This window comes from Fundulus heteroclitus, chromosome 12, assembly GCF_011125445.2.
Source record: "Fundulus heteroclitus isolate FHET01 chromosome 12, MU-UCD_Fhet_4.1, whole genome shotgun sequence".
In the NCBI taxonomy this organism is placed as follows: Eukaryota; Metazoa; Chordata; class Actinopteri; order Cyprinodontiformes; family Fundulidae; genus Fundulus; species Fundulus heteroclitus.
Window position 1 is genome coordinate 34,995,884 of NC_046372.1, and position 25,517 is coordinate 35,021,400.

The 25,517-nt window shown below is 43.4% G+C and overlaps 1 protein-coding gene, 1 long non-coding RNA gene and 1 pseudogene across 4 annotated transcripts; 1 reads left to right on the forward strand and 2 right to left on the reverse strand.

Moving 5' to 3' along the window:
• The first annotated feature begins 102 nt into the window (after window positions 1-102).
• LOC118565013 lies at window positions 103-971 on the forward strand. The gene is made up of 2 exons (XR_004932113.1): window positions 103-818; window positions 891-971. It is a non-coding gene; the product is annotated as an uncharacterized LOC118565013 (long non-coding RNA).
• A 3,514-nt stretch (window positions 972-4,485) lies between these two features.
• Window positions 4,486-8,651, reverse strand: LOC118564990 (serine protease inhibitor 2.1-like). Of its 3 annotated transcripts, XM_036144505.1 has the most exons (7): window positions 8,584-8,648; window positions 6,734-6,773; window positions 5,605-6,235; window positions 5,441-5,511; window positions 5,155-5,348; window positions 4,922-5,063; window positions 4,486-4,833 (listed from the first exon to the last, which is right to left on the reverse strand). In XM_036144505.1, the coding sequence occupies exons 3-7, from the start codon at window positions 6,227-6,229 to the stop codon at window positions 4,636-4,638; spliced, it is 1,230 nt and encodes a 409-aa protein (XP_036000398.1). In that variant the 5' UTR covers window positions 6,230-6,235; window positions 6,734-6,773; window positions 8,584-8,648; the 3' UTR covers window positions 4,486-4,635. The 3 variants fall into 3 exon arrangements, with proteins under 3 accessions (XP_036000398.1, XP_036000397.1, XP_036000396.1); XM_036144504.1 differs by lacking the exon at window positions 6,734-6,773 and having other exon boundaries at window positions 8,584-8,651; XM_036144503.1 differs by having other exon boundaries at window positions 5,605-6,773.
• Window positions 8,457-16,371, reverse strand: LOC118565001 (annotated as a pseudogene).
• Between the last annotated feature and the right edge of the window lie 9,146 nt (window positions 16,372-25,517).

Genomic DNA, 25,517 nt, shown 5'->3' on the forward strand with positions numbered 1-25,517 from the left:
TAAAAAAAAGAAAAAACACACACAAAGTGACTATTCTAGTTGGGGGGGGGGGGGGAGGAACAAGAAGAAAAAGCTTGCTTTAAGAGAGATTTCTGTGCGATATACATATTCAAGTATAGACCAACAATAGCACTGCAGCGCGTAGTGCAATAGCAGCTAAATGAGCGGTAATTTAACTTTTCACAATGCTGGGTTTCCACCCTATAGAAACTGTTTTCTTACATCCACACATAGATTACATTCTCTTTTTTTTCACACAATGCAAATCTCCAAACCACTACTCACTAACAGTAACTTGTAACGTTTCTGGCACTGGAGCTGCTAATTGCAATTAGCACACCTGCGCTGCCTCCGCCTCTACCGGCTTATAAGCTCTGCTCCTCGCAGTCTCCAGTGCCAGAACGTCTCGAGCCTTACGGTGAGAACTTCCAGCCATCTTCCTGAGTATCTGTCTGCCTGCCGACCTGTTTTGCCCTTGTTTTTTGAGCCTGCCTGAGCCCTTTTGGATTTGTCTGCCCGCCTGAGTCCTGTTCGTCAGCCTCAGAGATTTGGACTGCCCACCTGTGTTTCGGACCCTGCCAGCCTGTAAGTTACGGAGATTGCTTGCCCCTTTTGACTGTTGTGCTTCTGAAGTTGGATTTGGATCTGGACCTGGACTCGTCTCTGGATTCTCCCTTGGATACCTCTGCTGGATATACGGATCTCACCCCTGCCCAAGACCCGGACTGGACCTGGACTAAGAACTGGATAACCCCTTCACGGACCCTGCTGCTTCGTGTAAACCAGACGCTGCTAAACCAGCCGTCCTCGTGCCCCAGGTTAGTGACTCAGCTCCTAGTAAAAATTCCCTCTGTGCCCCGCTGGTCACTAACCCACCACTCTGCCTTCAGGAACCGCCAGAGGCTGTGTGCTGCCGCACAAACCAGGGGGGTCCGCGCCGCCACCATCTTTAATAAACTGTTAAAGTTTTACTTACTCGTTTTCGGGTATTTCTTGGGTCCATCCATATTCGTTACAGAACTCACGACTTTGAAGACCAAGTCAGTATCAACCTGTCTCATGGACTCTCGCTCACCTACTTCCCTGCAGAGATCTGCTCTTTAAAGAGGAAAACCTGACTCAGGTGTGTTAATCAAGGCTGCAGCTGCAATTTCTTGCTCGCTATCTTTAGAACATGTGTGTAGAGGAGGGTTAAGCCCTCTAGAAAACACTAGATTACCACCTAGTAGGAACTAATTAGCTGCTCAATGGTATTATATAATAAAACAATGGCTCGTAAAAAAAAGTATCACTCATCTGCAAAAAAATTATCCAATGGAGCAAATTCCATTTGCCATGGAGAATTAAATCCATCCTTAACATAAATGAACGAAAGGTATATAACATATCATAAAAATATAATAATTGTCGGAATCAGTGCTACCACTTTAATCAAAAGTTAAACAATTAGACTAGATTCTTAAACCACAATAATTATCTCATTAGCGATCAGACTTTTGTGAATAATCCAATGAAGACATAAGGCATAAACCTATTAAATCACACATAAATATACTCTAACTACTTAGAGGTATTCCAATGGGAAATGAGAAGGACTGTTCAGAGTGCCACTCGTTTATTAAGGACCCACGTTTCTCACTGTCTCTTAAAGGCCCGGTGTTTTGTTGCAGTCATTGTTGATCCAGCCTCAAAGTTTCACTCCATGGAGGCACCGACTCATCATCTGACATAGGCGTTGCATTGGCACGGTGTCTCTCATCGGTATTCAGAACCAGATCAGTAGGTGGGCAAATGACAAATCTTACTGGGTAGGATGGGTTTTCTCTCTAGAAAGCAAAGCTGGCTGGAATTTAAAGATTAGATGGTTAACAGATAGTAAGAACTTACTGTGACTAAAACATTGATGAAACTGATTGGACTCCTGCTTGGTGCCGGCTCATGTCTCTTAGCCCGTCCATCATCTTCTCTGTCTGCCTCTCTTCCTGCCCAAGCATTGAGCGCGCAGACATCACCCTGTTGTATTGTCATCCGGTGTATAATTTGGTACACATGTGGGGTGTACCACGCTTTGTTTGAAAGGATAGACCTTCTTTTTTGACCTTTAGTATGATAATCTGTGACTTAGGAGAGCTAAGGCAGGGAGTCAACAGAAAGCAAGGGAAAAGGGAACTGGACCAAACAGACGGTCCTTTTACATAACCAACACTAAAACAATTGCTAAATAAACTTTTGCCTGAAAAAGGGTTTGCTTTGCAAGTCCAGGTAAACGTACACTGTTCAGTCCATTTCTTGTAAATTTCCCAGTGACCATTTTTTTCCCACCATCTCAAAGCAATTGTTTCATTGTAAAGCTATATTTTAAATGAAAAATGTAAGAGCCATTGACCTATGATTTCCTGTTACTATCTTTACGCTGTCTTGACTCTGTTCATTTTTTTAAGAAGCAGCTCAAGACCCTTTTGTTCTGTTTGGCTTTTACCTCATTTTTAACTAGTTTTATGCTATGTTGCATTTCTGTTGTTTTAGGTTTTCATCTTTTATTTTGTGTTTTATGTTTATTGTGCAGCACTTTGTGGTTTTTATCCTGTGAAAAGTGCTACATAAATAAAGTTTACTTACTTTCTTACATACATATGTATGTAAATCAGTATACCCAGAAGGCTACGACCATGTGTCCAAATAACCATGGCAACGACACTGTCAGACAGTCACAGACACTTCAAGGGATATTTGTTCTGAATGAAAGCAAACCTACAGCTTCCTGAATGACATTAGCCACTCATTTGAGAAACTGGCTGAAAATAAAGTTTGTGTTAGTAGCTATACTAATTTTGTTCTACAATGTGTACTTAACCCAAACGGCGCTGTCCAGCTGCTGCATTGAGCTCGGTTATAGCTCAATGCTGATCGCTGCGATGTAGAGAATATGTGTCCCATACGTCGATCTGGAAGTCTGTCCCCACACACACTTTGTGGAATACTTGAAAACTTTAAAACAAGCCTGGATGTTACGTAAAAGCATTGCAGTCCCATCCAGCGCACACTGAGTCTGCTCTTATTTCGCTCCAGACACCTGTTAATGAATATAATTATAATGGTATAGCGGAATCCTGAGCATGACTAAAGCAATACGACTGCAGTCAGAGCTCTGATTATATTTAAAATTGGCTCCTTGCTCCAAGTGAGACCCTGGTTTAGGGAACTTATCTGAACAATTTATGGGGCCGTCCCAGGGGGCAGGTGTAGGACGGCTAAGAGATGACAGCTTCCTCGGAAAATCTCCGGTTGCAGAGAACGCAGCAGAGATAGAACCTGAAACTAGACTTTGGCACTGGCAACGCTCGGATCCTCCTGGTTTCCCTCTGTAGTGCTGGAGCCAGTTAACAAATAACTACCCTGGGCAATCTGAACCAATTGATCCTCATGTGCCCTCCAGATAGGTAGGATCTCTGAAAAGACGATGCATTCTTCCATCAGCGATATCCTCCAGCAGTGCCAACACTGCCATTCTACAATCATGCACCACTTTACGCTGCCATTTATTGGCATGTATGATAGTCTCCACTTTAGGAATCATCACCTTTGATTTGTTAGGAATTAATCTGCTCATCCGACCACATTTTGTTTTTCAGTGAGCACAAAAGAGCCCCTCAATGATTCATATGCCTTTCATGCTCCTCAGTGCACAGACTGATGTGCATTTACAGCTACATGTGACAAAAACAGAAGAATTCACAGTTTACATCTGACTGAGGTTGTTTCCATCATTATGGGGTGTGTTACGTTATTGTATGAATGCTAAAAGTGATTCTATTTTTTTAAACCATAAACTCTCAAACTTGTGAAAAAAAAAATTCAGATTTGGTGCTCCCAAAGGTTGGATTTTGGTGAGTTTTAGCACTTTGTGGTTTTATATTGTAAATCAAAGTTTCTGTAGCTTTTGCTAAGTTTAACGGCAGGTGAGAAATTTGCATGGATTAGCTACTGCACACTGCTATGCAAGTGTCCTTTTTGTACATGCCATATTAGACATTAAACATTACACCACAAGTTTTTTTGTGCACACCAGCAGCCTCAGGTATAACCTTACTGAAAAGGGTGCACTTTGTTTTATCATGCACTTCACTTGTTAATTTTTTAAACAAAGCCCTACTTTTCCCTTTTTAAATAAAACCAACACATGAAGCAATAAAACCTTTTAGAGAATTAGGAGAGCTAAGGCAGGGAGTCTTCATCAGAAAGCAAGGGGAAAGGGAACTGGACCAAAAAGCCGGTCCTTTTACATAATCTACACTAAAACAATTGCTAAATACACTGCAACTACAACCTAAAACTTGCCTAAATAAATTTGCCAATAAAAGGGTTTGCCTTGCAAGTCCAGGGGTAAACGTACACTGTTGAGTTTTTCTGTTGTAAATTTCCCAGTGATCACTATTTATCAAATCCTTTTTAATTCAATCAGATGTCATGCAGACAGTTTGGCTTTGTGTTGCATTTATTTTAGGACATTTCTTTATTCAGGAGCAGCAAATACAATGTTAATGCATCTTCATGTGTGCATGCAGCGAGAACAATACACCACACAAAGTATTTTCTTTGTATTAGTCTGTACTAACAAAGATGGGATCTCTTCCCTCAGAGGTTTGGGTTGACAATCTTGCCAATGAAGAGAATGTTTTCTGGAACTCGCTCAGTGATGATCACCATGAAAGGACGGTTGAACCGCAACTCTGGGTACTTGATGGAGGAAAGTAGCCGGAATTTGATACCGGTGGCTGCTGCTGCAGCTGTGGCTCCGGCCTCATCGACATCCAGTGTGGCTTGGTGCACCACCTTTACAGCACAATCAAAGCAGAGCGGGTCAAACATGTCAACAGAACATGAGCAAAGACATTTTTCCCCTCATTTGCAGCCTTTTTACCTTAGAGACAAACAGGCAGTCTGCAATGCCGCTCAGATTTGCACGATCCCCAAACATGTCTGCCATTCCCATTCCAGTCAGCACATCATTCAGTTCGTAGGAGGTCTTGATGGAAAACTTGGGAACAAAGATCCTGTACGTCCTAAAAAAAACACACACACACAATTTTAAGCACTCATCAATTATGACTTGGAAAAAAACATTAATTGGTACTTAATGTAGAATTTCTTTACCCTGACTTCGTCCACTTCAACCATTTAGTAACATGTGCGGGGGAGATATTGCGCTCCAGCACTGCCATATTGTCAGGTAAGAGCAGCAGCATGGAGTATGAGTTGTTGAAAGGCAGGTGGAGGACTTTTGTGTTGATGGCCTGGTCATCATAGATTTTAACATCTTCTTTCTTTGTCATCATCTGGACTTGAACCTGGAGAATGAAAGTTGGACAGTTAGTTGGTTGGAAAATAAATACAAGATGTCTCATATCTGCTTCGCCTGTTTGGATGTATGACTTTGAACCTCATTGCTTTCGTCCACTCTGAACCTGTCCATAAAGGTCTCCCGAGGATTAAACGGAGTTTCCCATTTACCTGTTCGAGTGAAGACAATCATGTCACCTAAAAAAAAAAAAAATGACTTCACAGTGAAAGAGGAGAGAGATCTCATCGCATGAGACCATTTACCTTTGTAGTAGATGTAGCTGAGGAGATACATGACTGTGCTTGGATCCAGGCTTTCTACCAGCTTGTCTATCTTCCCGTTAGTCTTACCCGATACATACTGATTGATGGTATCGGCGCTCTCTGTGGTGTTGGCAAAGTCAACATTGAAGCCCTCGGCAGAATAGGACTGCTTCAGGACATCCAGGAACTCAGGGTTTGCATTGAAGCGGTTGTCTACGAACACAGCGGTGCCTTGGCTGAGGTCCTCATGAGATGCTTTGTTTGCAAGGAGTGTACGAAAGGCCTGGTCTACATCTGTCTGAGCCAGCTGGGAGCTGCTGAAGCCCATCCCTCTGAAAAGCTGCTGGTGAGTCTCCCCCCGGGCCCCCACCATCAGAGCAGCCAAGGCAGTGGAGACGCTAACCGGAGAGAAGAAGATGTTTTTGCCCTTGGAGGATGCATGATCCGCCAACTTTGTGTACAGACGGAATGCAAACTCTTTGTTTGCCGAGGTCACCAGCGACATTTTGTTGTCACTGCCATCTCCAGCGGGGCCTTGGGCCTCCTCGCCGTGCCCTATGTGATGATGGCTTCTTCCTACACAGACCACTGCTGATAAGATCCAGAGAGCCAGGGGTACATGCATCGTGAACTGAAACAAAGAGTCAAAAGTGCTATTTGTTTTGCTTACACAATATGTGTTGTTGCACATAGACCTGGTGAAATCTCAAAACCTACTAAGTTGGTTCTACAGGTTCTAGATTAATATACAAGTCTTGGTTTGCTCCATAAAAATATATCAGTTTTCCATATAGACAGCCATCTTGATTAAAGTGATTAATTTATTTTCTTCATGTGTCAGATCTGACAAAATTTCACACAATATATAATAAACGGAAAAGCTAAACTCAAACTCTTTAAGATGATTTGCTTTGATTTCCTTTGTGACACTTTATGGCATGGACAAATACTAAAAAACTGGCTTTTTTCCCCCCCACCATCTCAAAGCAATTGTTTCATTGTAGAGCTGGATTTTAAATGAAGAATCTAACATGTTATTAAAACTCTACTCATGTTCTGGAAAAACATTTCAACATAAACTTTAAAAACAAAGAGCATTTGTTTTCTATAAAATGTGTAAACCACTTACCTTTCTCTGGCTGCAACTCAGTTTTCCCTCTTACTACAGGCTGGAGGGGAAAGAGCCTCTGTTTATATTAACGACCAGGTAAAATTTTATTTTGTTTATTCTCTTTCCAAATTTCTTATTTGTTCTACATTTCAGCTGTGTAACGGTGGACCAGTCGCTACTAATCATGACATTGCAGTTTGGAAAGGGTTCAATAAAAGCACAAAAAAACAATAACAAGTTAATAATAATGCACAATACGTTATTTTACGGTAACATTTATTTACGGTGATTGTTAAGGGTTCTGATGAAAATCATGTATCTCTAAAACATTTTGGTTTCATCCACTTTGACACTTATCACAATTCAGATGTTTATACAAAATAATATTTTTTTGCTAGAAAACATGTTGAAATAAGATGGAAAAATACTTGAATGTCTGTGGTTAAACTTAAAAAACAGCTGAATTGCTCAATTGCTTAACTTTTTTGATTAACTATTTCCAGTTAAATAAGATAAAGATTTCTTGAAAAACCATTCTCAAACTATTACACTTCTTAAAGGGAACATATTATTTTCAGTTCTTCCTTTTCACATTGAAATATTTCATGTGTGGCCTATATAAAAGTGGAACTGCTATACTTGAAATATTGTAGATGTAGAGAAAAAAGGCTATTCAAATTGAGCTAATCTGGGGCGCGCACTTGGTGCAGTGGGTAGTGCGACCTCTTATACAGAGGCCTTAGTCCTCGATGCGGTCGACCCGGGTTTGAATCCGACCCGCGGTCCTTTGCCGAATGTCTCTCCCCCTCTTCCTGTCAGCCTACATTCAGAAAAAGCGAGCCACTAGAGCCGCAAAAAACTCCCCCCCCCCAAAAAAAATTGAGGTAATCTATTTTAATGTTCTAAACATAGCTGGGTCTAAAGTACTTTTAAATCTAAACTGATAACATTTAAATTTCTTCTTAAACTCCAATAAATATACTAGTCTGTCAATTATAGTCCCCCCCCCCCCCCCATCATTTTACCAAAAGAAGATGTGAGAGCCATTGACCTATGATTTCCTGTTAAATTACGATCTGTTCCAGGTTTACAAATTTGAACAATAATTTCTTCTTTCAATTTGTTATGGCAATTTTCCTTTCTCTTACAGCCTGCCTTGTTGTACAAGTCTAAAAATATTTTCTGCAGAGTGACTTCCTCCACAGTTACAACATTTTACAGGATTACTTCCACATTAACCATAAAGATGTTCACCCTCATATCTACCACACCTTTGGTTTGCCCTTGTGTGGCTATATCTTGGACACTTGTAGCATCTGAAAGGCAACTGCTCAGGGAGTATTTTATCTTTAAAAAAAGTGCTACCCACTTTTTCTCTATTCCTGAAAGCCCATAGTTGTTTAATGCCAGCAACTTCTCATTTTATTACTTTCTAAAACTCAACAGCACTTTCCCATACAAGAATCCCTAAAGTCACTCCCCAAAATCACTTTTTACAAATAAACAAACTTCCATCACAAAACTTTGGCTAATGCTACATCTCCAAGCCCTTTCTTTAATCCAGGTAATAAACTATAATAGGACGTATTCCAACCATTTCTGGCTCCTCATTAAATTTAAGAATGACTTTGAAATCTTCCAACATTAATTTCTTATTTCAGTTCTTTCTTCCTCATCGTCAAAAGCCTGTCTCCTATACGCTGTTCCATTATTAAACTTTTACTTTCCTCCTCCTCTCTTATTCTCCACAATCACTACATCCATATATTCATCCTCTGAAACCCAGTCGTTACTACTAGCCAACTCTTTCACAATCTACGATATACCAAAAATGAAACTGCCTTTAAAATTCAATATATTCTTCTCACTCCTTTAGTGGTCAGCCACCTCCTCTCCAGCAGTCAGTGAAAAGGCTTCCAAACTGGGACGGATGAAGACGATGATGTCAAGTTCTCCCAAGATGATTCCCTGGGGGGCCTGAGCACATTTTTAAAGGTTCTGGAAGGGTCCACTTATTGACTGAGGAGGGGGACTTAAACAGTGCACTTTAAGGTTTAATAAAATGGATTTAAATTGTGAATTGAAATGATTTTTAAGATAAGTGTCAGATATAAATTTGTTAAATAAATATTGGATGTTTAGTCGGTGTGTAGATGTTTGTTAGCTCACATATGTTCTTTGTTTTCCCCGTTTCAATGCAGGTCTTTTAACCCGGGGTTGTGGTAGATCACAAAAGGCTGCCAGTGAAGATCCTTGGGAGTTGCTGCTGAAACCTTTTTTCCTGTTTGTGTACCTGTTAAATGATGGTGAACAAACTCCTGGTTGGTCTGTACCTTGTCTCTGCCTCAAGCCTCCTGCTTAATCCAGCCGCTGAGGGCCATTTGAGCAATTAGACAACTGCAACTCCTTTTAATTAGGGCTGGGAAATTTTCACCGGCAGTCAGTGCTGAACTAATGCTTCACGTCTTTTAGCAGGTACAAGAAGGCATGACCTCATCATCCCAGTTTTAGCTAATTTATATTGGGTGCCTGTTAACTTTGGTATTGATTTTAAGAGCCTTTAAGAGTTATCAATAAAAAACATTCATAATTTCACTAATAGCTGTCCCTGTTGTTTGGAGAAAGATTTATTCTGGCTGAACAAAGAGCTGTCTTTCCCAGAATTCCCCTGGTTAGGTTTCAAAAGGTTCAAAAGTGTGATTTTAGTCAACTTGGGTTGAGAAAAAAAACTACTTCACCATTTGCAATTCACCAAGTCTATTAAAATGTATCAGACAATAAATAATTATTCAAATTAGTTAAGAATTTACACATTTGCCCAGGTCCAACTAAGACTTCAAGGTTACAAATGCCCATAAGTGGGAACATAAATAACTATAAGAGACTGAGCACAAAGGAGTGGAGTAGTTTAAGAAAAAAATTCCATGGATGCAAAAAGAATACAGTTTACAAAATTTGCTGAAACTAATAAAGACACTTATGCACAGACTGCCAAAATGGTCATGATAACAATCTCTCCAGATTCAGCCAAGTTTGAAAGCCTACCAATGAAATCTTACATTTTTCATATGTTTTCCTTTTCTAAATATTTTGAACACTGCATGCCTTTGGAACTTTTGCTATTGTATTATAACTCAGGAAGTTTCAACCACAGCAGTGTTTCTATCTAACTTGCAAATACAACAGAACATTTTTGGCTGCTTGGCTGGCGTTTTATAGCTAGGTCTGCACAATACATTGCAGAGTTCTCTCTATATCACACTAAGCAGCATCCATATCCCACAACAGCTTGGATTAACATAAGTATTAAGAAATACTTAAATATGCATTGTAGATCTAAGTCTACATCTAAAAAATGTTTCAGGCCAAAATAAAAACTTTGAGACAGTTAAGAGGTGGTACTGTGATCAAGACATTAGGAAACAAGTTTTCAATGCCTTTTAAACACACACACACACACACACACACACACACACACACACACACACACACACACACACACACACACACACACACACACACACACACACACACACACACACAGAGGTGATGGAAATATTGAATGGCAATTACACCCCCATGGCTGACTGAGGAATAAAGTACTCATCGTCTTGGGTCGGTTTGCTATGACACGAATTCAGAACATTTCCAGTTTAAAAATTATTTTGCACAAGTCCTATTGTTAACAAACTATTCACTAGTATTTCACGTTTCCCCAACATCATGCTGCCCCAGCTTCCACGTTTTTCTATTGAAGAAAAGGCATTCTAATTTTTCTTTTAAAAGCAAATATTTCAAATACACATCATTAGGTGTCCATTAATACCATGTAGCATTGAATAGTCTGTTATAAATCTTAAGTTCACTTTGCATGTTGCCATCACTTTAGGTTTTTAAGTAAGGCTTAACATTTTCAGAACTCCAAAGTGACAACCAGTTAACTTTAACACTTGCTTTCAGTCCTGTAATTCTCTAAAAATGACAAGAAAAAAGCGATCCCAATAAACAATGGTTAGAGCAAGATGTCCCAAATTCAGTTTTCATTAAATGTGCAATGACAAAGCTGCGATTCCTCCCTCAGAGATTCGGGTTGACGATCTTGCCCATGAAGAAAATGTTTGTCTGGCACTTGATGATCATCACCATGAAAGGACGGTTGGACTTCAGCTCTGGGGTTTGGGAGAGGGAGTAGACCATGATACCGACACCAGTAGCAGCTGCAGCAGTGGCTCCGGCCTCGTCAACGTCCAGGGTCGCTTGGTGTACAACCTTTACAGCACAATGAAAGCAGAGAGTAAAAAACTGTTCATCCCAATAAAAAGGAAAATGTTCTCTTCCTCTCCCACTCTTTACCTCAGACACAAGCAGTTTTTGTCCGTCTGCAATGCCGCTGAGATCAGCACGATCCCCAAACATGTCTGCCATTCCCATTTCAGTCAGCACGTCATTCAGCTTGTAGGAGGTCTTGAAGGAAAACTTGGGAAGAAAGATCCTGTACTTCCTTTTTTTTTTTTTTTTTTTGGAAAATAGGAAATAAAAATGTTATATTAAGCACTGATCTGAAAAGAACAGATAATTGTAGATTCCCCTACCCTTGCTTTCATACATTCCAGCCATTTAGTGACATGAGCAGGACTGATGTTCTGATGGAGTCGACTCCTCCAAACTACAATTTTCGTTGTGAGATCAGACAGCAAAGGAAAGGTGGAGGAGTAGCAACATTGTTTAATGATTCACTAAAGTGTAAATGGTGTTTTTGGGAAAATTTTACTCTTTTGAACATCTGGCTCTCCTGGTAAAGAGCCCGGTCCAAATGTTTCTGAATGTTTACAGGCCTCCTAAGTCCACATCAAACTTTTTTAATGATTTTATTGACCTGCTGTCTGTGATATGTGTTGATTATGACTGTTTAATTATTGTTGGAGACTTCAACTTTCACGTTGACAACCCTGAAGACAGAAGTGCAAAAGAACTGTGTGACACACTTAGAAACTTTGGTTTAACTCAACATGTTAAACAGCCAACGCACAAACAGGGACACATATTAGACTTGATCATCACTAAAGGTCTAAAGATTTCTAACGTCAATGTAACTGAAGTTGCCCTATCTGATCATTTTTCTGTTACCTTTGAATGTATAAATATTTAACAACTACTTGTCTCAGATGTTCATAAAAAGCATGATCCTGTCAACAACGCCAAAAATGTGGCGAGACTAGATTGAAATCGGGAAATTGTAAATTTCTGAACCCAAATAAAATTGGATTTAGATCTTCTGTCACTATTTAACAGAACTGCAACAAATTGGCGTTAACAATGAGCGTTACTTCTTACCTCCCAATCCAGACAAACTCATGTACGCGTGCACACACACACACACAAACCGATGACGAGGAGGAGAGCCGCACAGTAGCGTTTTGCCTATGATCACACCTGGATTTAGATCTTCTGTGAACAAGCAGCAATAGTGCAAAGGGAGGGGAGACCTACCACCACAAGATCAAAGCAGCATGCACCTGATGCTATGCCTTTTGACTGTCAGTCCCTGAGACGCGAGTCACAGCCAAAGCTTGAGGAAGATCTGTGTGTTCGATTGGGCGCAGCGGCTTCTTATATACCACGCCCACTTTGCCCAACCGGAACCTCGCACCTGAAAGCTATTTATATAGCAATACATATATTTCTATACCACTACATATAATTTTCAGTGACTCATTTAGCCAAAGGGACATCGTAAGAAAACGGACCTTTAAAGACAATGCCACGGAAACTTTTATTCAAGCTTACTCTGCTACTTCAACCTTGGGCTGCAACTCAGTAGATGAGCTAGCAGATAACTTTCAGTCTAAAGTCTCAAGCATCATTGACTGCATTGCTCCAGTTAAAGTGAAAGTTCTTTCCGGGAAGAAAAAAATCTCCGTGGAGAAATGCTTCGGCAGTTAGATGTGAAAAAAGGGAATGTCTGAAAGCTGAACGCAGGTGGAGAAAGAACAGACTCCATGTTCACTACGACATCTATAAAGAGATACTTTACAGATATAACTTACAACTGAAAAATGCAAGAGAATCTTTCTTCTCAGAGATCATCGAAAAAACATTAATAATGCTTGTGTCTTATTTTCCACAGTCAACAGGTTAACAAATCCTCCTGTGTCAGTGGCTTCTGAACTCCACTCCACCAGGGCCTGCAATGAATTTGCTAACGTCTTTACTGAGAAAATCCTATAAATTAGAAGATCAGTTTGTACATCCACACCAACTCTAGAACCAAAGCCGTATTCAGCTGGAACTTATCCTGACAAAATGTCCCTATTCAGCCAAATAAACCACAAAAGCTTGGATGAGATCATTCAGGAGCCAAGTTCCTCCTCCTGCTGCCTTGATGTTCTACCCACAGCTTTCTTTAAAAAAGTTTTACCTGGCATAGCATCTGATTTGACTCAGATAATTAACACGTCCCTTCTGTCAGGTGTTTTCCCCCAGTCCCTAAAAACAGCAATTATCAAACCACTGTTGAAAAAGAACAATTTAGACAAACTACTACTCCAGAACTACAGGCCCATCTCAAACCTCCCCTTTATCAGTAAGATTATTGAAAAAGCTGTGTTTCAACAATTAAACACCTTCTTAACAACGACCAGCCGCTTTGACGTATTCCAGTCAGGTTTCCGTGCTCACCACAGTACAGAGACCGCCCTTATTAGGGTGTTTAATGACATCCATACAAATGCAGACTGTGGAAGAACCACAGTGCTGGTTCTATTGGACCTCAGTGCAGCATTTGATACTGTCGATCACTCCATTCTGTTAGAACGCCTGGAAAACTGGGTCGGCCTCTCTGGTACAGCTCTCAACTGGTTTAAATCCTACTTAAAGGACAGGGAATTTTTTGTATCAGTAGGTAACTTTACGTCAGGGATGACAAAAATCACATGTGGGGTTCCCCAAGGGTCCATCCTGGGTCCCCTCCTGTTCAATATCTACATGCTCCCTCTTGCTCAGATAATAAAAAACAACAACATCAGCTACCGAAACTATGCAGACGACACACAGCTCTACATCACCACGTCACCAGATGACTATGAACCAGTTCAGGCACTGAGTAAATGCCTAGAAGAAATCAATACGTGGATGTGCCAAAATTTTCTTCAGTTGAATAAAAACAAAACAGAAGTAATAATATTTGGACCAATAGAGGAGAGATCAAAAGTTAGCACACAGCTTCAGCTGCGAACCACTGATCAGGCCCGAAACCTGGGTGTAGTGATGGACTCAGACCTGAACCTCCAAAAGCATCTAAAGACAATTACAAGGTCGGCTTTCTATGACCTGAAGAACATTTCTAGGATTAAAGGACTAATGTCTCAGCAGGATCTGGAAAAACTAATCCTGCCTAAAAAGTGGATCAGACAGCTGCAGCTGATCCAGAACGCTGCTGCCCGCGTCCTCACTAAGACTAAGAAAGTAGAGCACATCACCCCAGTTCTAAAGTCATTACCATGGCTCCCTGTATCTCAGAGAATAGACTTTAAAATACTTCTGTTAGTCTATAAATCCATGAATGGCTTAGCACCTAAATAGGGTAGTTCACGCGTGACGTCAGCTCTACATTCGGGTCCTGCGGGTAGGCAAAAAACAGTACTGTTCTCGTCTACTACATGAGAAAACGGGTGATTTAGAGCGTACTTTTAGTTCGTTTATTTTTGGATCTAAGCAATGCCTACGACTTGTTGTGCTTCCGGTTGCACAGAGAGGCATTCCAAATCGTTGGATGTACGTTTCTGTCGTTTACCGAAGGACGAAGAAAGAAATGAATATTTTCAATGAAAAGGGCGCAGGCAGACACTCCCAATGGACTGGGGGAGCCACCATACTACAACAGAATTTGCAGTCTACACTTCATCTCCGGTAAATATAACTTAATTCTGCTCTAGTCATTGTTCTACTTAAATAGCGGCGGAGGGGAGGTGGCGATCGCTACACGGGCCGGAGAAGCGGCAGCAGCAGCAGCCGCTGCTGCTTCAGACAGCGGCGGCTGCTGCTCCGCCCGTTCATGGGCTGCGGCAGCAGCAGCCGCTCTCTGGAGCTCCAGAGAGCGGCTGCTGCGTAAACACTACACGGGCCGCTTCTCTGGCCCGTGTAGCGATCGCCACCTCCCCTCCGCCCGTTCACGGGCACTAGTACATCTGTGTTTACGCTGCAATGTCGCTGACATCCCCACCCATTTTAACAAGACAAAAACACCAAAATAATCCGTAGTAAACAATGTTTTTTTTAACCTACCGGGCGGGTCTTCCTCTCTGACGCGGTTTGTGTCCGACGCCACTTTCTGCTGTTACAAACATGTCTGAACATCCATCCATCCATCCATTTTCTGACCCTCTTAATCCCTCATGGCGTTGCGGGCGTTGCTGGAGCCTTTTTCCCGATATAAAATAACTAGCCGTCCAGTGGTTTCATGCTTTCGTGCTCTCTCGTCTGTACTGGCCTGCCGTGTTTAAAAGACAGCTGTATGTCGCGGTACGGAACCCTTGGCCAGCATTTCACAGACTCGCTCCATCCCTTCAGGCTTTTGCTGTGTGGATCTGGCAATCTGATACCATTTGCATTGTCTTTGTACTGAATTGTGCTAAATAAATAAATTTGCCTTGCCTTGCCTTGATGTCGTTCTCCAGTGTGTCCATGTGATCAGGCAACAACAGCAGCAACATGGAGTAAGAGTTGTTGAAGGGAAGGTGGAGGACAGATGTGGCAATGGCCTGGTCGTAATAAGTGTCCACAACTTCTTCCATTCTCATCATCTGGACTGGAACCTGATGAAGGAGAGCTTTAATTGGTTAACTGGACACTAAACAGAAATGTTGCATTTTTGAGCTGCCCTACAGGGAAGGAGGATTTGAACCTCATTGATTTCATCTATTCTGAACACTTCTGGCTTGGTCTGCTTTGGGTCAAATTGGGTTTCCCAGTATCCTGTTTGAAAACAGACACATTTTCATACATAGTTCACATATTAAAGCCAAAATAAAGCAACCATTTGCAAGAAGACCTACCTTTGAAGTAGATGTAGCTGAGGAGATACATGGCCATGGTTGAATCCAAGCTTTCAACCAGTTTGTTTATCTTTCTGTTGGTTTTACCCGATACATACCCATTGATGGTATCGGCGCTCTCTGTAGGTTTGGTGAAGTCAACATTGAAGCTGTCGGCATAATAGAACTGCTTCAGGACATGCATAAACTCAGCTGCTGAAAAGCTGCTGGTGGGTTTCCCCCTGCGCCCCCACAGAGAGAGCAGCCAAGGCAGCAGAAACACTAACTGGAGAGAACTTGATGTTCTCTCCTTTAGAGGCAGCATGACCTGCCAAATTTCTGTACAGGCGGAAGGCAAACTCTTTGTTCGCCCAGATCACCAAGGAGATTCTGTCGTCGCCGTCGCCATCTGCAAGGGCATCTTGGTCTTCCTCAGCATGATCTGACTGTTGTTGGCTTCGCTCTGCACAGATCACTGTTGAGAATATCAAAAGAACAATAGGTGGGGCCAACATGGTGACCTAAGAAAAAGGGTTACAAGTGTGTATTTTCACTGAGGTGAACTGTAACATTTCCTCAAATTCAGGTTTAAAAAAAGAAAAAACAAACACACACACACACACACACACACACACACACACTCACACAAAGTGACTATTCTAGTTGGGGGGGGGCAAGAAGAGAAAGCTTGGTTTAAGAGAGATTTCTGTGCGATATACATATTCAAGGATAGACCAACAATAGCACTGCAGCGCTTAGTGCAATAGCAGCTAAATGAGCGGCAATTTAACTTTTCACAATGCTGGGTCTAAACCCTATAGAAACAGTTTTCTCACATTCACACATAAATTACATTCTTTTTTTTCACACAATGCAAATCTCTAAACCACTACTTACTAACAGTAACTAAAGACTTTGAAGACCAAGTCAGTATCAACCTGTCTCATGGACTCTCGCTCACCTACTTCCCTGCAGAGATCTGCTCTTTAAAGAGGAAAACCTGACTCAGGTGTGTTAATCAAGGCTGCAGCTGCAATTTCTTGCTCGCTATCTTTAGAACATGTTTGTAGAGGAGGGTTAAGGCCTCGAAAACACTAGATTACCACCTAGTAGGAACTAATTAGCTGCTCAATGGTATTATATAATAAAACAATGGCTCATAAAAAAAAGTATCACTCATCTGCAATAGAATTATCCCATGGAGCAAATTCACTTTGCCATGGAGAATTAAATCCATCCCTAGTATAAATGAACGAAAGGTATATATCATATAACATATCATAAAAATATAATAATTGTCGGAATCAGTGCTACCACTTTAATCAAAAGTTAAACAATTACATATCATGATTTGGGTTTTTATTATTTGCTTATGTTCTGTTTGGTCTTGATGGTGATTTTGGTTCTGGATTAGTTTAAGTTCTGTTTTGGTTCAGTGATTCTTTTATGTAATCGGTTCTGTACTAGTTTTGGTTAATGGAATATTTTGGGTTTTAATGTGGTTTGATTTTGTACTTTGTTTTATGTTATCAGTTTCTTCTGGCCTGCTCTGATCACTTCAGTCACCAGCCTTTATTCAGTTCACCTGCCAGCATTCTTTCATCTTCTTGTCACTCCTCTTCACCAGTCACCATCCAATCAGCTTCAGTTTTCTTCCAGCCACTTTTTCCCCCCTGATCAGCTCCGCCCATTCCGGTAATTAGTTCCACTCCGTTCACCTGCTCACCCCTCTACTAATACCTGCCTCTGTCTCCTGCACTGGGCCAGATCATTCTGTCAGGAACGAGAGACTGATTCAAGACCCAGTATTCAGCCAGACAGGGGCGCACTGGGTCAGATCATTGTCTTTTGAGCTTTTTGGTGAGTCTAGTCCAGCATTCCCTGTTCTGCTTGTTTGCCTGTTGACCTGACCCAATTTGCGTTTTTGACCTCTGTGCCAGCCTGATCCTGATCCTGTTTTTCTTGCTTGATTTTTGCCTGTTTATCCACATAGCAGTCTCAGCTAGTTTTTGGATTTTTTGAGTTTGTGTTGTCCCTGCCTGTTTTTTTTCCTGTCTGCTTGTGTACCGACTTGGAACTGTTATTTGACCATTGAGCTTGCATATTCCCTGACTGAACAGTTTGAGCTTTATTAAAGCCTTCTTATTGTCACCCTCTTGTCTGGCTGAATACTGGGTCCTGAATCAGTCTCTCATTCCTGACATTACACTAGATTCTTGAACCACAATAATTATCTCATTAGTGATCAGACTTTTGTGAATAATCCAATGAAGACATTAGGCATAAACCTATCAAATCACACATAAATATACTCTAACTACTTAGAGGTATTCCAATGGGAAATGAGAAGGACTATTCAGAGTGCCACTCAATTATTAAGGACCTACGTCCTCACTGTCTCTTAAAGGCCCGGTGTTTTGTTGCAGTCATTGTTGATCCAGCCTCAAAGTTTCACTCCAGGGAGGCACTGACTCATCATCTGACACAGGCGTTGCATTGGCACGGTATCTCTCATCGGTATTCAGAACCAGATCAGTAGGTGGGCAAATGACAAATCTTACTGGGTAGGATGGGTTTTCCCTCTAGAAAACAAAGCTGGCTGGAGTTAAAAGATTAGATGGTTAACAAATAGTAAGAACTTACTGTGACTAAAACATTGATGAAACTGATTGGACACCTGCTTGGTGCCGGCTCATTTCTCTTAGCCCATCCATCATCTTCTCTGTCTGCCTCTCTTCCTGCCCAAGCATTGAGCGTGCAGACATCACCCTGTTGTATTGTCATCAGGTGTATAATTTGGTACACATATGGGGTGTCCCACGCTTAGTTTGAAAGGATAGACCTTCTTTTTTTACCTTTAGTATGATTAATCTGTGACTTAGGAGAGCTAAGGCAGGGAGTCAACAGAAAGCAGGGGAAAAGGGAACTAGACCAAACAGACGGTCCTTTTACATAACCAACACTAAAACAATTGCTAAATAAACTTTTGCCTGAAAAAGGGTTTGCTTTGCAAGTCCAGGTAAACGTACACTGTTGAGTCATTTTCTTGTAAATTTCCCAGTAACGAGACACCTGTAGGGCCCGTTTAACGCCCCCCCCCCCCTTCTCGTCTCACCCGTTCGAAGATTTGGCACAGAGAGAAAAAAGGCAGTGAATTCAGAGGCAAAAACAAAAGTTAAACATATATTTATTACAATTTGGAATTCCAAAGTGGGAGACACTTAAGTTAAGAATACCTTAAGTTTTCTGCCTGTGTCTGAAGCTTGTCTCAACACATACACGTTGTCCAACCCCCCCCCCCCTTTTAACACAGACAGTCCAAGCGGGGCTGGACCTACATGAGACATTCAGTCTGCTGCACACATCTGTTTCCTAACCTTTGACTTTTAAATATAATCTATCTCCTAGCTTGGTTCCTGGGAGTTTGACTGCAACAACATACACCCTCATGCAAACATTTTAACAGCGTTATCACTTACAAGACTGTCATATGGCCTTGGTGCCTCCTGCTCCTGGTATCTATCTGAAGTTTGCATGCACCCTTTGTTTTCACACACATCCATTTCTTTAGGTTACTGGGTTAAAGTTAACATCTGTATTACTTTAAGCTACACTATAATATATATGATTATATTTTCATAACAATCCCCCTTTGGACTCTCACAAAGAGAGTCCACACAAAAATGCAGGTACTAAATATAGAAGCATAAACTAAGAATATGAGACACAGAAAAAACACCCCTGTGAATCTGATAAACATACTGGAGCAAACATCAGAAACAAAGCATGCAAAAATTAACCTTGGCAAGTCAAACACATCAAAATCAACACAGTGAAATAAATCAGAAAAAATTAAATGAGTAACTCATAATCGGCATAAAAATGTAAAAGTATTACCAAACCATACTGCCGTAACTAATAAGGCAGTATCACAAAATCAAACACATGCAAAACAATATACTATATGTATATGTATGTGTATATATATATATGTATATATATATGTGTGTATATACACTCACCGGCCACTTTATTAGGTACCCCATGCTAGTAACGGGTTGGACCCCCTTTTGCCTTCAGAACTGCCTCAATTCTTCGTGGCATAAATTCAACAAGGTGCTGGAAGCATTCCTCAGGGAGTTTGGTCCATATTGACATGATGGCATCACACAGTTGCCGCAGATTTGTCGCCTGCACATCCATGATGCGAATCTCCCGTTCCACCACATCCCAAAGATGCTCTATTGGATTGAGATCTGGTGACTGTGGAGGCCATTTGAGTACAGCAAACTCATTGTCATGTTCAAGAAACCAGTCTGAGATGATTCCAGCTTTATGACATGGCGCATTATCCTGCTGAAAGTAGCCATCAGAAGTTGGGTACATTGTGGTCATAAAGGGATGGACATGGTCAGCAACAATACTAAGGTAGGCTGTGGCGTTGCAAACGATGCTCAATTGGTACCAAGGGGCCCAAAGAGTGCCAAGAAAATATTCCCCACACCATGACACCACCACCACCAGCCTGAACCGTTGATACAAGGCAGGATGGATCCATGCTTTCATGTTGTAGACGCCAAATTCTCACCCTACCATCCGACTGTCGCAGCAGAAATCGAGACTCATCAGACCAGGCAACGTTTTTCCAATCTTCTATTGTCCAATTTCGATGAGCTTGTGCAAATTGGAGCCTCAGTTTCCTGTTCTTAGCTGAAAGGAGTGGCACCCGATGTGGTCTTCTGCTGCTGTAGCCCATCTGCCTCAAAGTTCGACGTACTGTGCGTTCAGAGATGCTCTTCTGCCCACCTTGGTTTTAACGGGTGGTTATTTGAGTCACTGTTGCCCTTCTATCAGCTCGAACCAGTCTGGCCATTCTCCTCTGACCTCTGGCATCAACAAGGCATTTCCGCCCACAGAACTGCCGCTCACTGGATGTTTTTTCTTTTTCGGACCATTCTCTGTAAACCCTAGAGATGGTTGTGCGTGAAAATCCCAGTAGATTAGCAGTTTCTGAAATACTCAGACCAGCCCTTCTGGCACCAACAATCATGCCACGTTCAAAGTCACTCAAATCACCTTTCTTCCCCATACTGATGCTCGGTTTGAACTGCAGGAGATTCTCTTGACCATGTCTACATGCCTAAATGCACTGAGTTGCCGCCATGTGATTGGCTGCTTAGAAATTAAGTGTTAACGAGCAGTTGGACAGGTGTACCTAATAAAGTGGCCGGTGAGTGTATATATGCATAGAACAACAGAAAATCAAACAGGATAATAGCGGAAAAATCTCATTATATCACCCCATGATACTGAACCAACTCCAATCTTACATCCTTTAGAGGAGGTTCTGTCCCCACCTGTAACATCTGATTATTGGGAGAAGACGAGGAAACTGTGCCCTTTTCAAGAGTAGTGACAATAAAGTGAACAGCGAGAGTTCTCAAACAGGGGACACAGCAGCAGCCGCATGTAACCAAAATTGCCAAAAACAACGACAGCGAAAGCATCATAGAAATAATTAAGTTCTTCCATTTACCCAGAGCCTGTGTAAGCCATTTATCCAAAGGATTATCTATTCCTGATTGTTCATGCATCGTTTTACTCAGAGTCCTCAAACCTTCTAAAGCTTTAGTCACCAACCCATCCGGTGGTGTATTATTAGGAATAAACGTACAACACATATCTCCAAACATGGTGCAGACACCCCCTTTTTCCGCCAAAAGCATATCCAGTGCCATCCTATTCTGAACAGCCATAAGAGAGGTCGGAGCTAATTGTTCAGCTTGTGGAGGAGTGAAAATGACGACACAAAGGATGTAGGTTTGAACAGCTCTTTACTCGACTCCAACTGAGAGCAACTGTACAGAAAACCATATATATACACCAACGAACAAACATATTTCTCATCACTACAACTTCTCCACTGAGGTAGAGTGGAGCCCCCTAGTGGTCCGCCACATATGCCCCCCCCCCGAACACTCAGTAGGGTAAAATAACAAACTAATCCAGATTCGTGCGTTTCAACAAACGTCCAAAACGGCTGAACTTGGACCCTGTAGGATGATCCTGGGACATCCGTGCCTGAGGACGAAGGCGACATGGAGGGGCTGCAGGGGGGTTAAATTCCGATAAATGAGGATCTCTGGAGGAAGAACAGCGGTCCATTAAAACAGTGGAGGGGGGTCTTCCCCTGCGAGGAGCTTGGGCCGTTACCACCTGATCGTCCGCCAAGACATGAGCTGGTTTGAGCCTGTCAACACAGATAGTTTCCTTACGCCCTCCCAAATCCAAAAGAAAATATTTAGGCCCTGGTTCAAGGACTCTGAAAGGGCCATCATACAAAGGTCGTAGGGGTGTTCTGTGTGCATCGTGTCGAACGAAAACAAATTTAGAGGTCTCTAAGTTCTCAGGAACAAAGGACTGGGGCAAACAATGGTGAACAGGGGTGGGAACATGAAAGGAGTCTCCCTGAGGGAAAAAACGTTGCCCAAGTGGACCAAACCGTGGCGCAGGGGAATCAGGTAAAAACGCCCCAGGGACACGCAGGGGCTGACCAAAAACCAGTTCAGCTGTGGAAGCACCAAGGTCCTCTTTAACGGCTGAACGCAAACCGAGCATGACCCATGGAAGGCGGTCAACCCAGTTTCCATCAGTTAAAGAAGCACGGAGCGCAGCTTTCAAAGACCTGTGGAACCGCTCACACAACCCATTAGCCTGCGGATTGTACGCAGTGGTGCGGTGGATCTTGACCCCCAGACCATCGGCCATGGCGGACCAAAGCTCTGAAATGAACTGTGGGCCCCTATCAGAAGTAATGTCAGAGGGGGGGCCAAAACGTGCAACCCAGTTGGACAGGAAAGCCCGGGCCACCGCTGCTGACGTTGTAGATGACAGCGGAACCACTTCCGGCCACCGGGTTGTATGATCGATCATGGTCAGGAGATGTGTGAAACCCTGTGATGGGGGAAGGGGACCCACAAGGTCTACATGCACATGATCAAACCGCTTGTCAGGGATGGGAAACGGTTCCAAAGGTGCTTTAGTGTGCCTCTGGACCTTAGCACGCTGGCACTGGAGACAGGCTGCAGCCCATTCTCTAACTTTTTTGCACAGTCCAGTCCAAACGAATTTAGAACTGACCAGTTTGACGGAGGCCCTAATGCCGGGATGCGAGAGGGAGTGTAACGTGTCAAAAACCCGGCGGCGCCACGAAACAGGAACCAGAGGGCGGGGATAGCCAGTAGAAACATCACAGATCAGAGGAGGACCACCTTCCTGCATCTGTCTTTCCTCCCGCTGGAGGCCCATGGACCCCGTCTGTAGCGCAAGGATGTCTGCATCACTGCGCTGGTCTGCAGCCATAGCAGAAAAATCGATACCAACATAAACTGGGGAAATCAGCTCACGAGACAGACAGTCAGCCACTAAGTTGGACTTGCCAGCAACATGCTGAATGTCAGTCGTAAATTCGGAAATGGCGGCAAGGTGGCGTTGCTGTCGTGCGGACCAGGGGTCGGATGTTTTAGACATGGCAAAGATGAGGGGCTTGTGGTCCACAAAGGCAGTAAATGAGCGGCCCTCCAGAAAATATCTAAAATGGCGTGTAGCCAGGTAGAGAGCAAGCAACTCTGTATCAAAAACGCTGTATTTCCGTTCATTGTCCCGCAAAGTACGGCTGAAAAAGGCAAGTGGCTGCCAAACACCAGAGACACGCTGCTCCAAAACCGCCCCCACAGCCACGTCAGATGCATCAGTTGTCAGAGCGATCTGAGCAGACTGGGAAGGGTGGGACAGAAGAGCAGCATCGGCCAAAGCAGACTTAGCGCCACCAAACGCCTGGAGGCGTTCAGGGACCCAGTCGATGCTGTCGGTGGCTTTTTTCTGTTTGAGCGCACCGTAAAGCGGCTGCAGAAGTTGTGCTGCTTTGGGGATAAAGCGGTTGTAAAAATTAACCATCCCCAAGAACTCCTGCAGGGCTTTAACCGTCTGGGGGCGGGGAAAATCGGCCACCGCCTGAACTTTCTGTGGCAATGGGACCGCACCACTGGCAGAAATGCGGTGGCCCAAAAAATCCATGACCGGCAACCCAAAGTGGCATTTTGCGGGGTTGACAATCAGGCCATGTGCCGCCAAACGCTGAAAAACCTGACATAGGTGGGACATGTGCTGTTCGGCCGAGCTGCTGGCCACAAGGATGTCGTCCAAATATACAAAAACGAAGGACAACCCACGCAGAACAGAATCCATCAACCGCTGAAATGTTTGAGCTGCACCTTTAAGGCCGAATGGCATGCGTAAAAACTCAAACAGGCCAAACGGAGTGATCACCGCGGTTTTAGGAATGTCCTCAGCTCTCACAGGAACCTGGTGATAACCCCGCACCAAATCCACTTTAGAAAAAATGGATGCCCCAGAGAGATGGGCAGAGAAATCCTGGATGTGGGGGATAGGATAACGGTCATTCTCTGTGACGTTATTTAGACGACGGAAATCCCCACAAGGTCGCCACTGGCCGTCCGACATGGGCACCATGTGCAACGGTGACGCCCAGGGGCTGTTGGAGCACCTCACGATCCCTAAACGCTCCATGTTGGCAAACTCCTCCCGCGCAACAGCCAGCTTTGCCGCGTCAAGGCGGCGCGCGCGCGCAAACACTGGAGCGCCAGTTGTGGGGATATAATGCTCTATCCCGTGCTTTGTGTCTGTGTTTGAAAAATTGGGGAGAGTCAGAGAGGGAAAATCTGACAATAAACGCTGGAACGCGTCCCCTGAAGCTAAAAAATTAGTGTGTACTAACGGCCCAGCTCCTCGCGTTATACAAGGCAGTGAGGAAAAAGACACAGCGTCAATTAAACGCCGGTTTGCAACGTCCACAAGCAGGCCGTGAGCACAGAGGAAATCAGCCCTTATGATGGGGACAGAGCTCGCAGCTACTAAAAGTTCCACTGGAAGTCACGTCCATTGAAACAGACAGTCACCAACCTTTCTCCGAATGTTCTGATGGGAGAACCGATAGCGGCGGTCAGCTGGGGACCGCAGCCCTCAGCAAGCCTGTCGGAGCCCGCCGGGGGAACGAGGCTCTTCTGCGAACCTGAATCCACCAGAAAATGTCTCCCCGATCGCGAATCCTCAATAAAGAGCAGCCTCTCCTTATCGCCGACGGCCGCGGCTGCTAGCAGGCGTCGGCTTGGTCGTTTCCCGGCGGCTTGAAGCTGCAGGGCGAGAGGCAGCGCCGCGCCCTGACGCCAAAGCGCTGATGGTAGAAACAAAAAGCCGGCTTCTGGCGTTTCCTGGTGGCGATCGCTGCCATCACCGATGGCTGATCGACCGCTGAAAACGGCAAAGGCTCAGAAAAAGCTGCCGTAGTTTCCTTGGCCAGCGACTGGACCGTGAAGGTCTTGGAAGCCAGGAGGATGCGATCAGCTTCTTCAGCCAGCGAGCGGTAATCCTTTTCCCGCAGCAGGGACGAGTTAGCCAGAGCGATCCGCACCGGAGCCAGGAGTTGTCGCAGGAACAGGTGGATGAAAAGAAATCCGCCTTCGTCGTCACCCAGCAAGGACAGCATACTTTCCATGAGCTCCAAAGCTGAGCCATCTCCTAACCCCGAGAGAGAAAGCAGCTTCTCGGCGCGTTCTGCGTCGGACAGGGAGTAACGGCGGAGAAGCAGGTGTTTGAGCGCGCTGTACTTTCTGTCCGCGGGAGCGTTGCGAAGCAGGCTCATTGCGCGCCTGGTGGATGGTGGATCCAGCGCTGAAACCACATAGTGGTAC

Bases quoted from the DNA above. Each gene is read 5' to 3' on its own strand.
- LOC118564990 (XM_036144503.1), bottom strand. From the start codon at position 6,295: ATGTGCAACAACACATATTGTGTAAGCAAAACAAATAGCACTTTTGAC. The intron at 5,064-5,154 runs GTAAAGAAATTC...TGTTTTTTTTAG, and splicing joins TTGAAGTGGACGAAGTCAGG to GACGTACAGGATCTTTGTTC. The intron at 4,834-4,921 runs GTAAAAAGGCTG...TGTGCTGTAAAG, and splicing joins ACTGCCTGTTTGTCTCTAAG to GTGGTGCACCAAGCCACACT.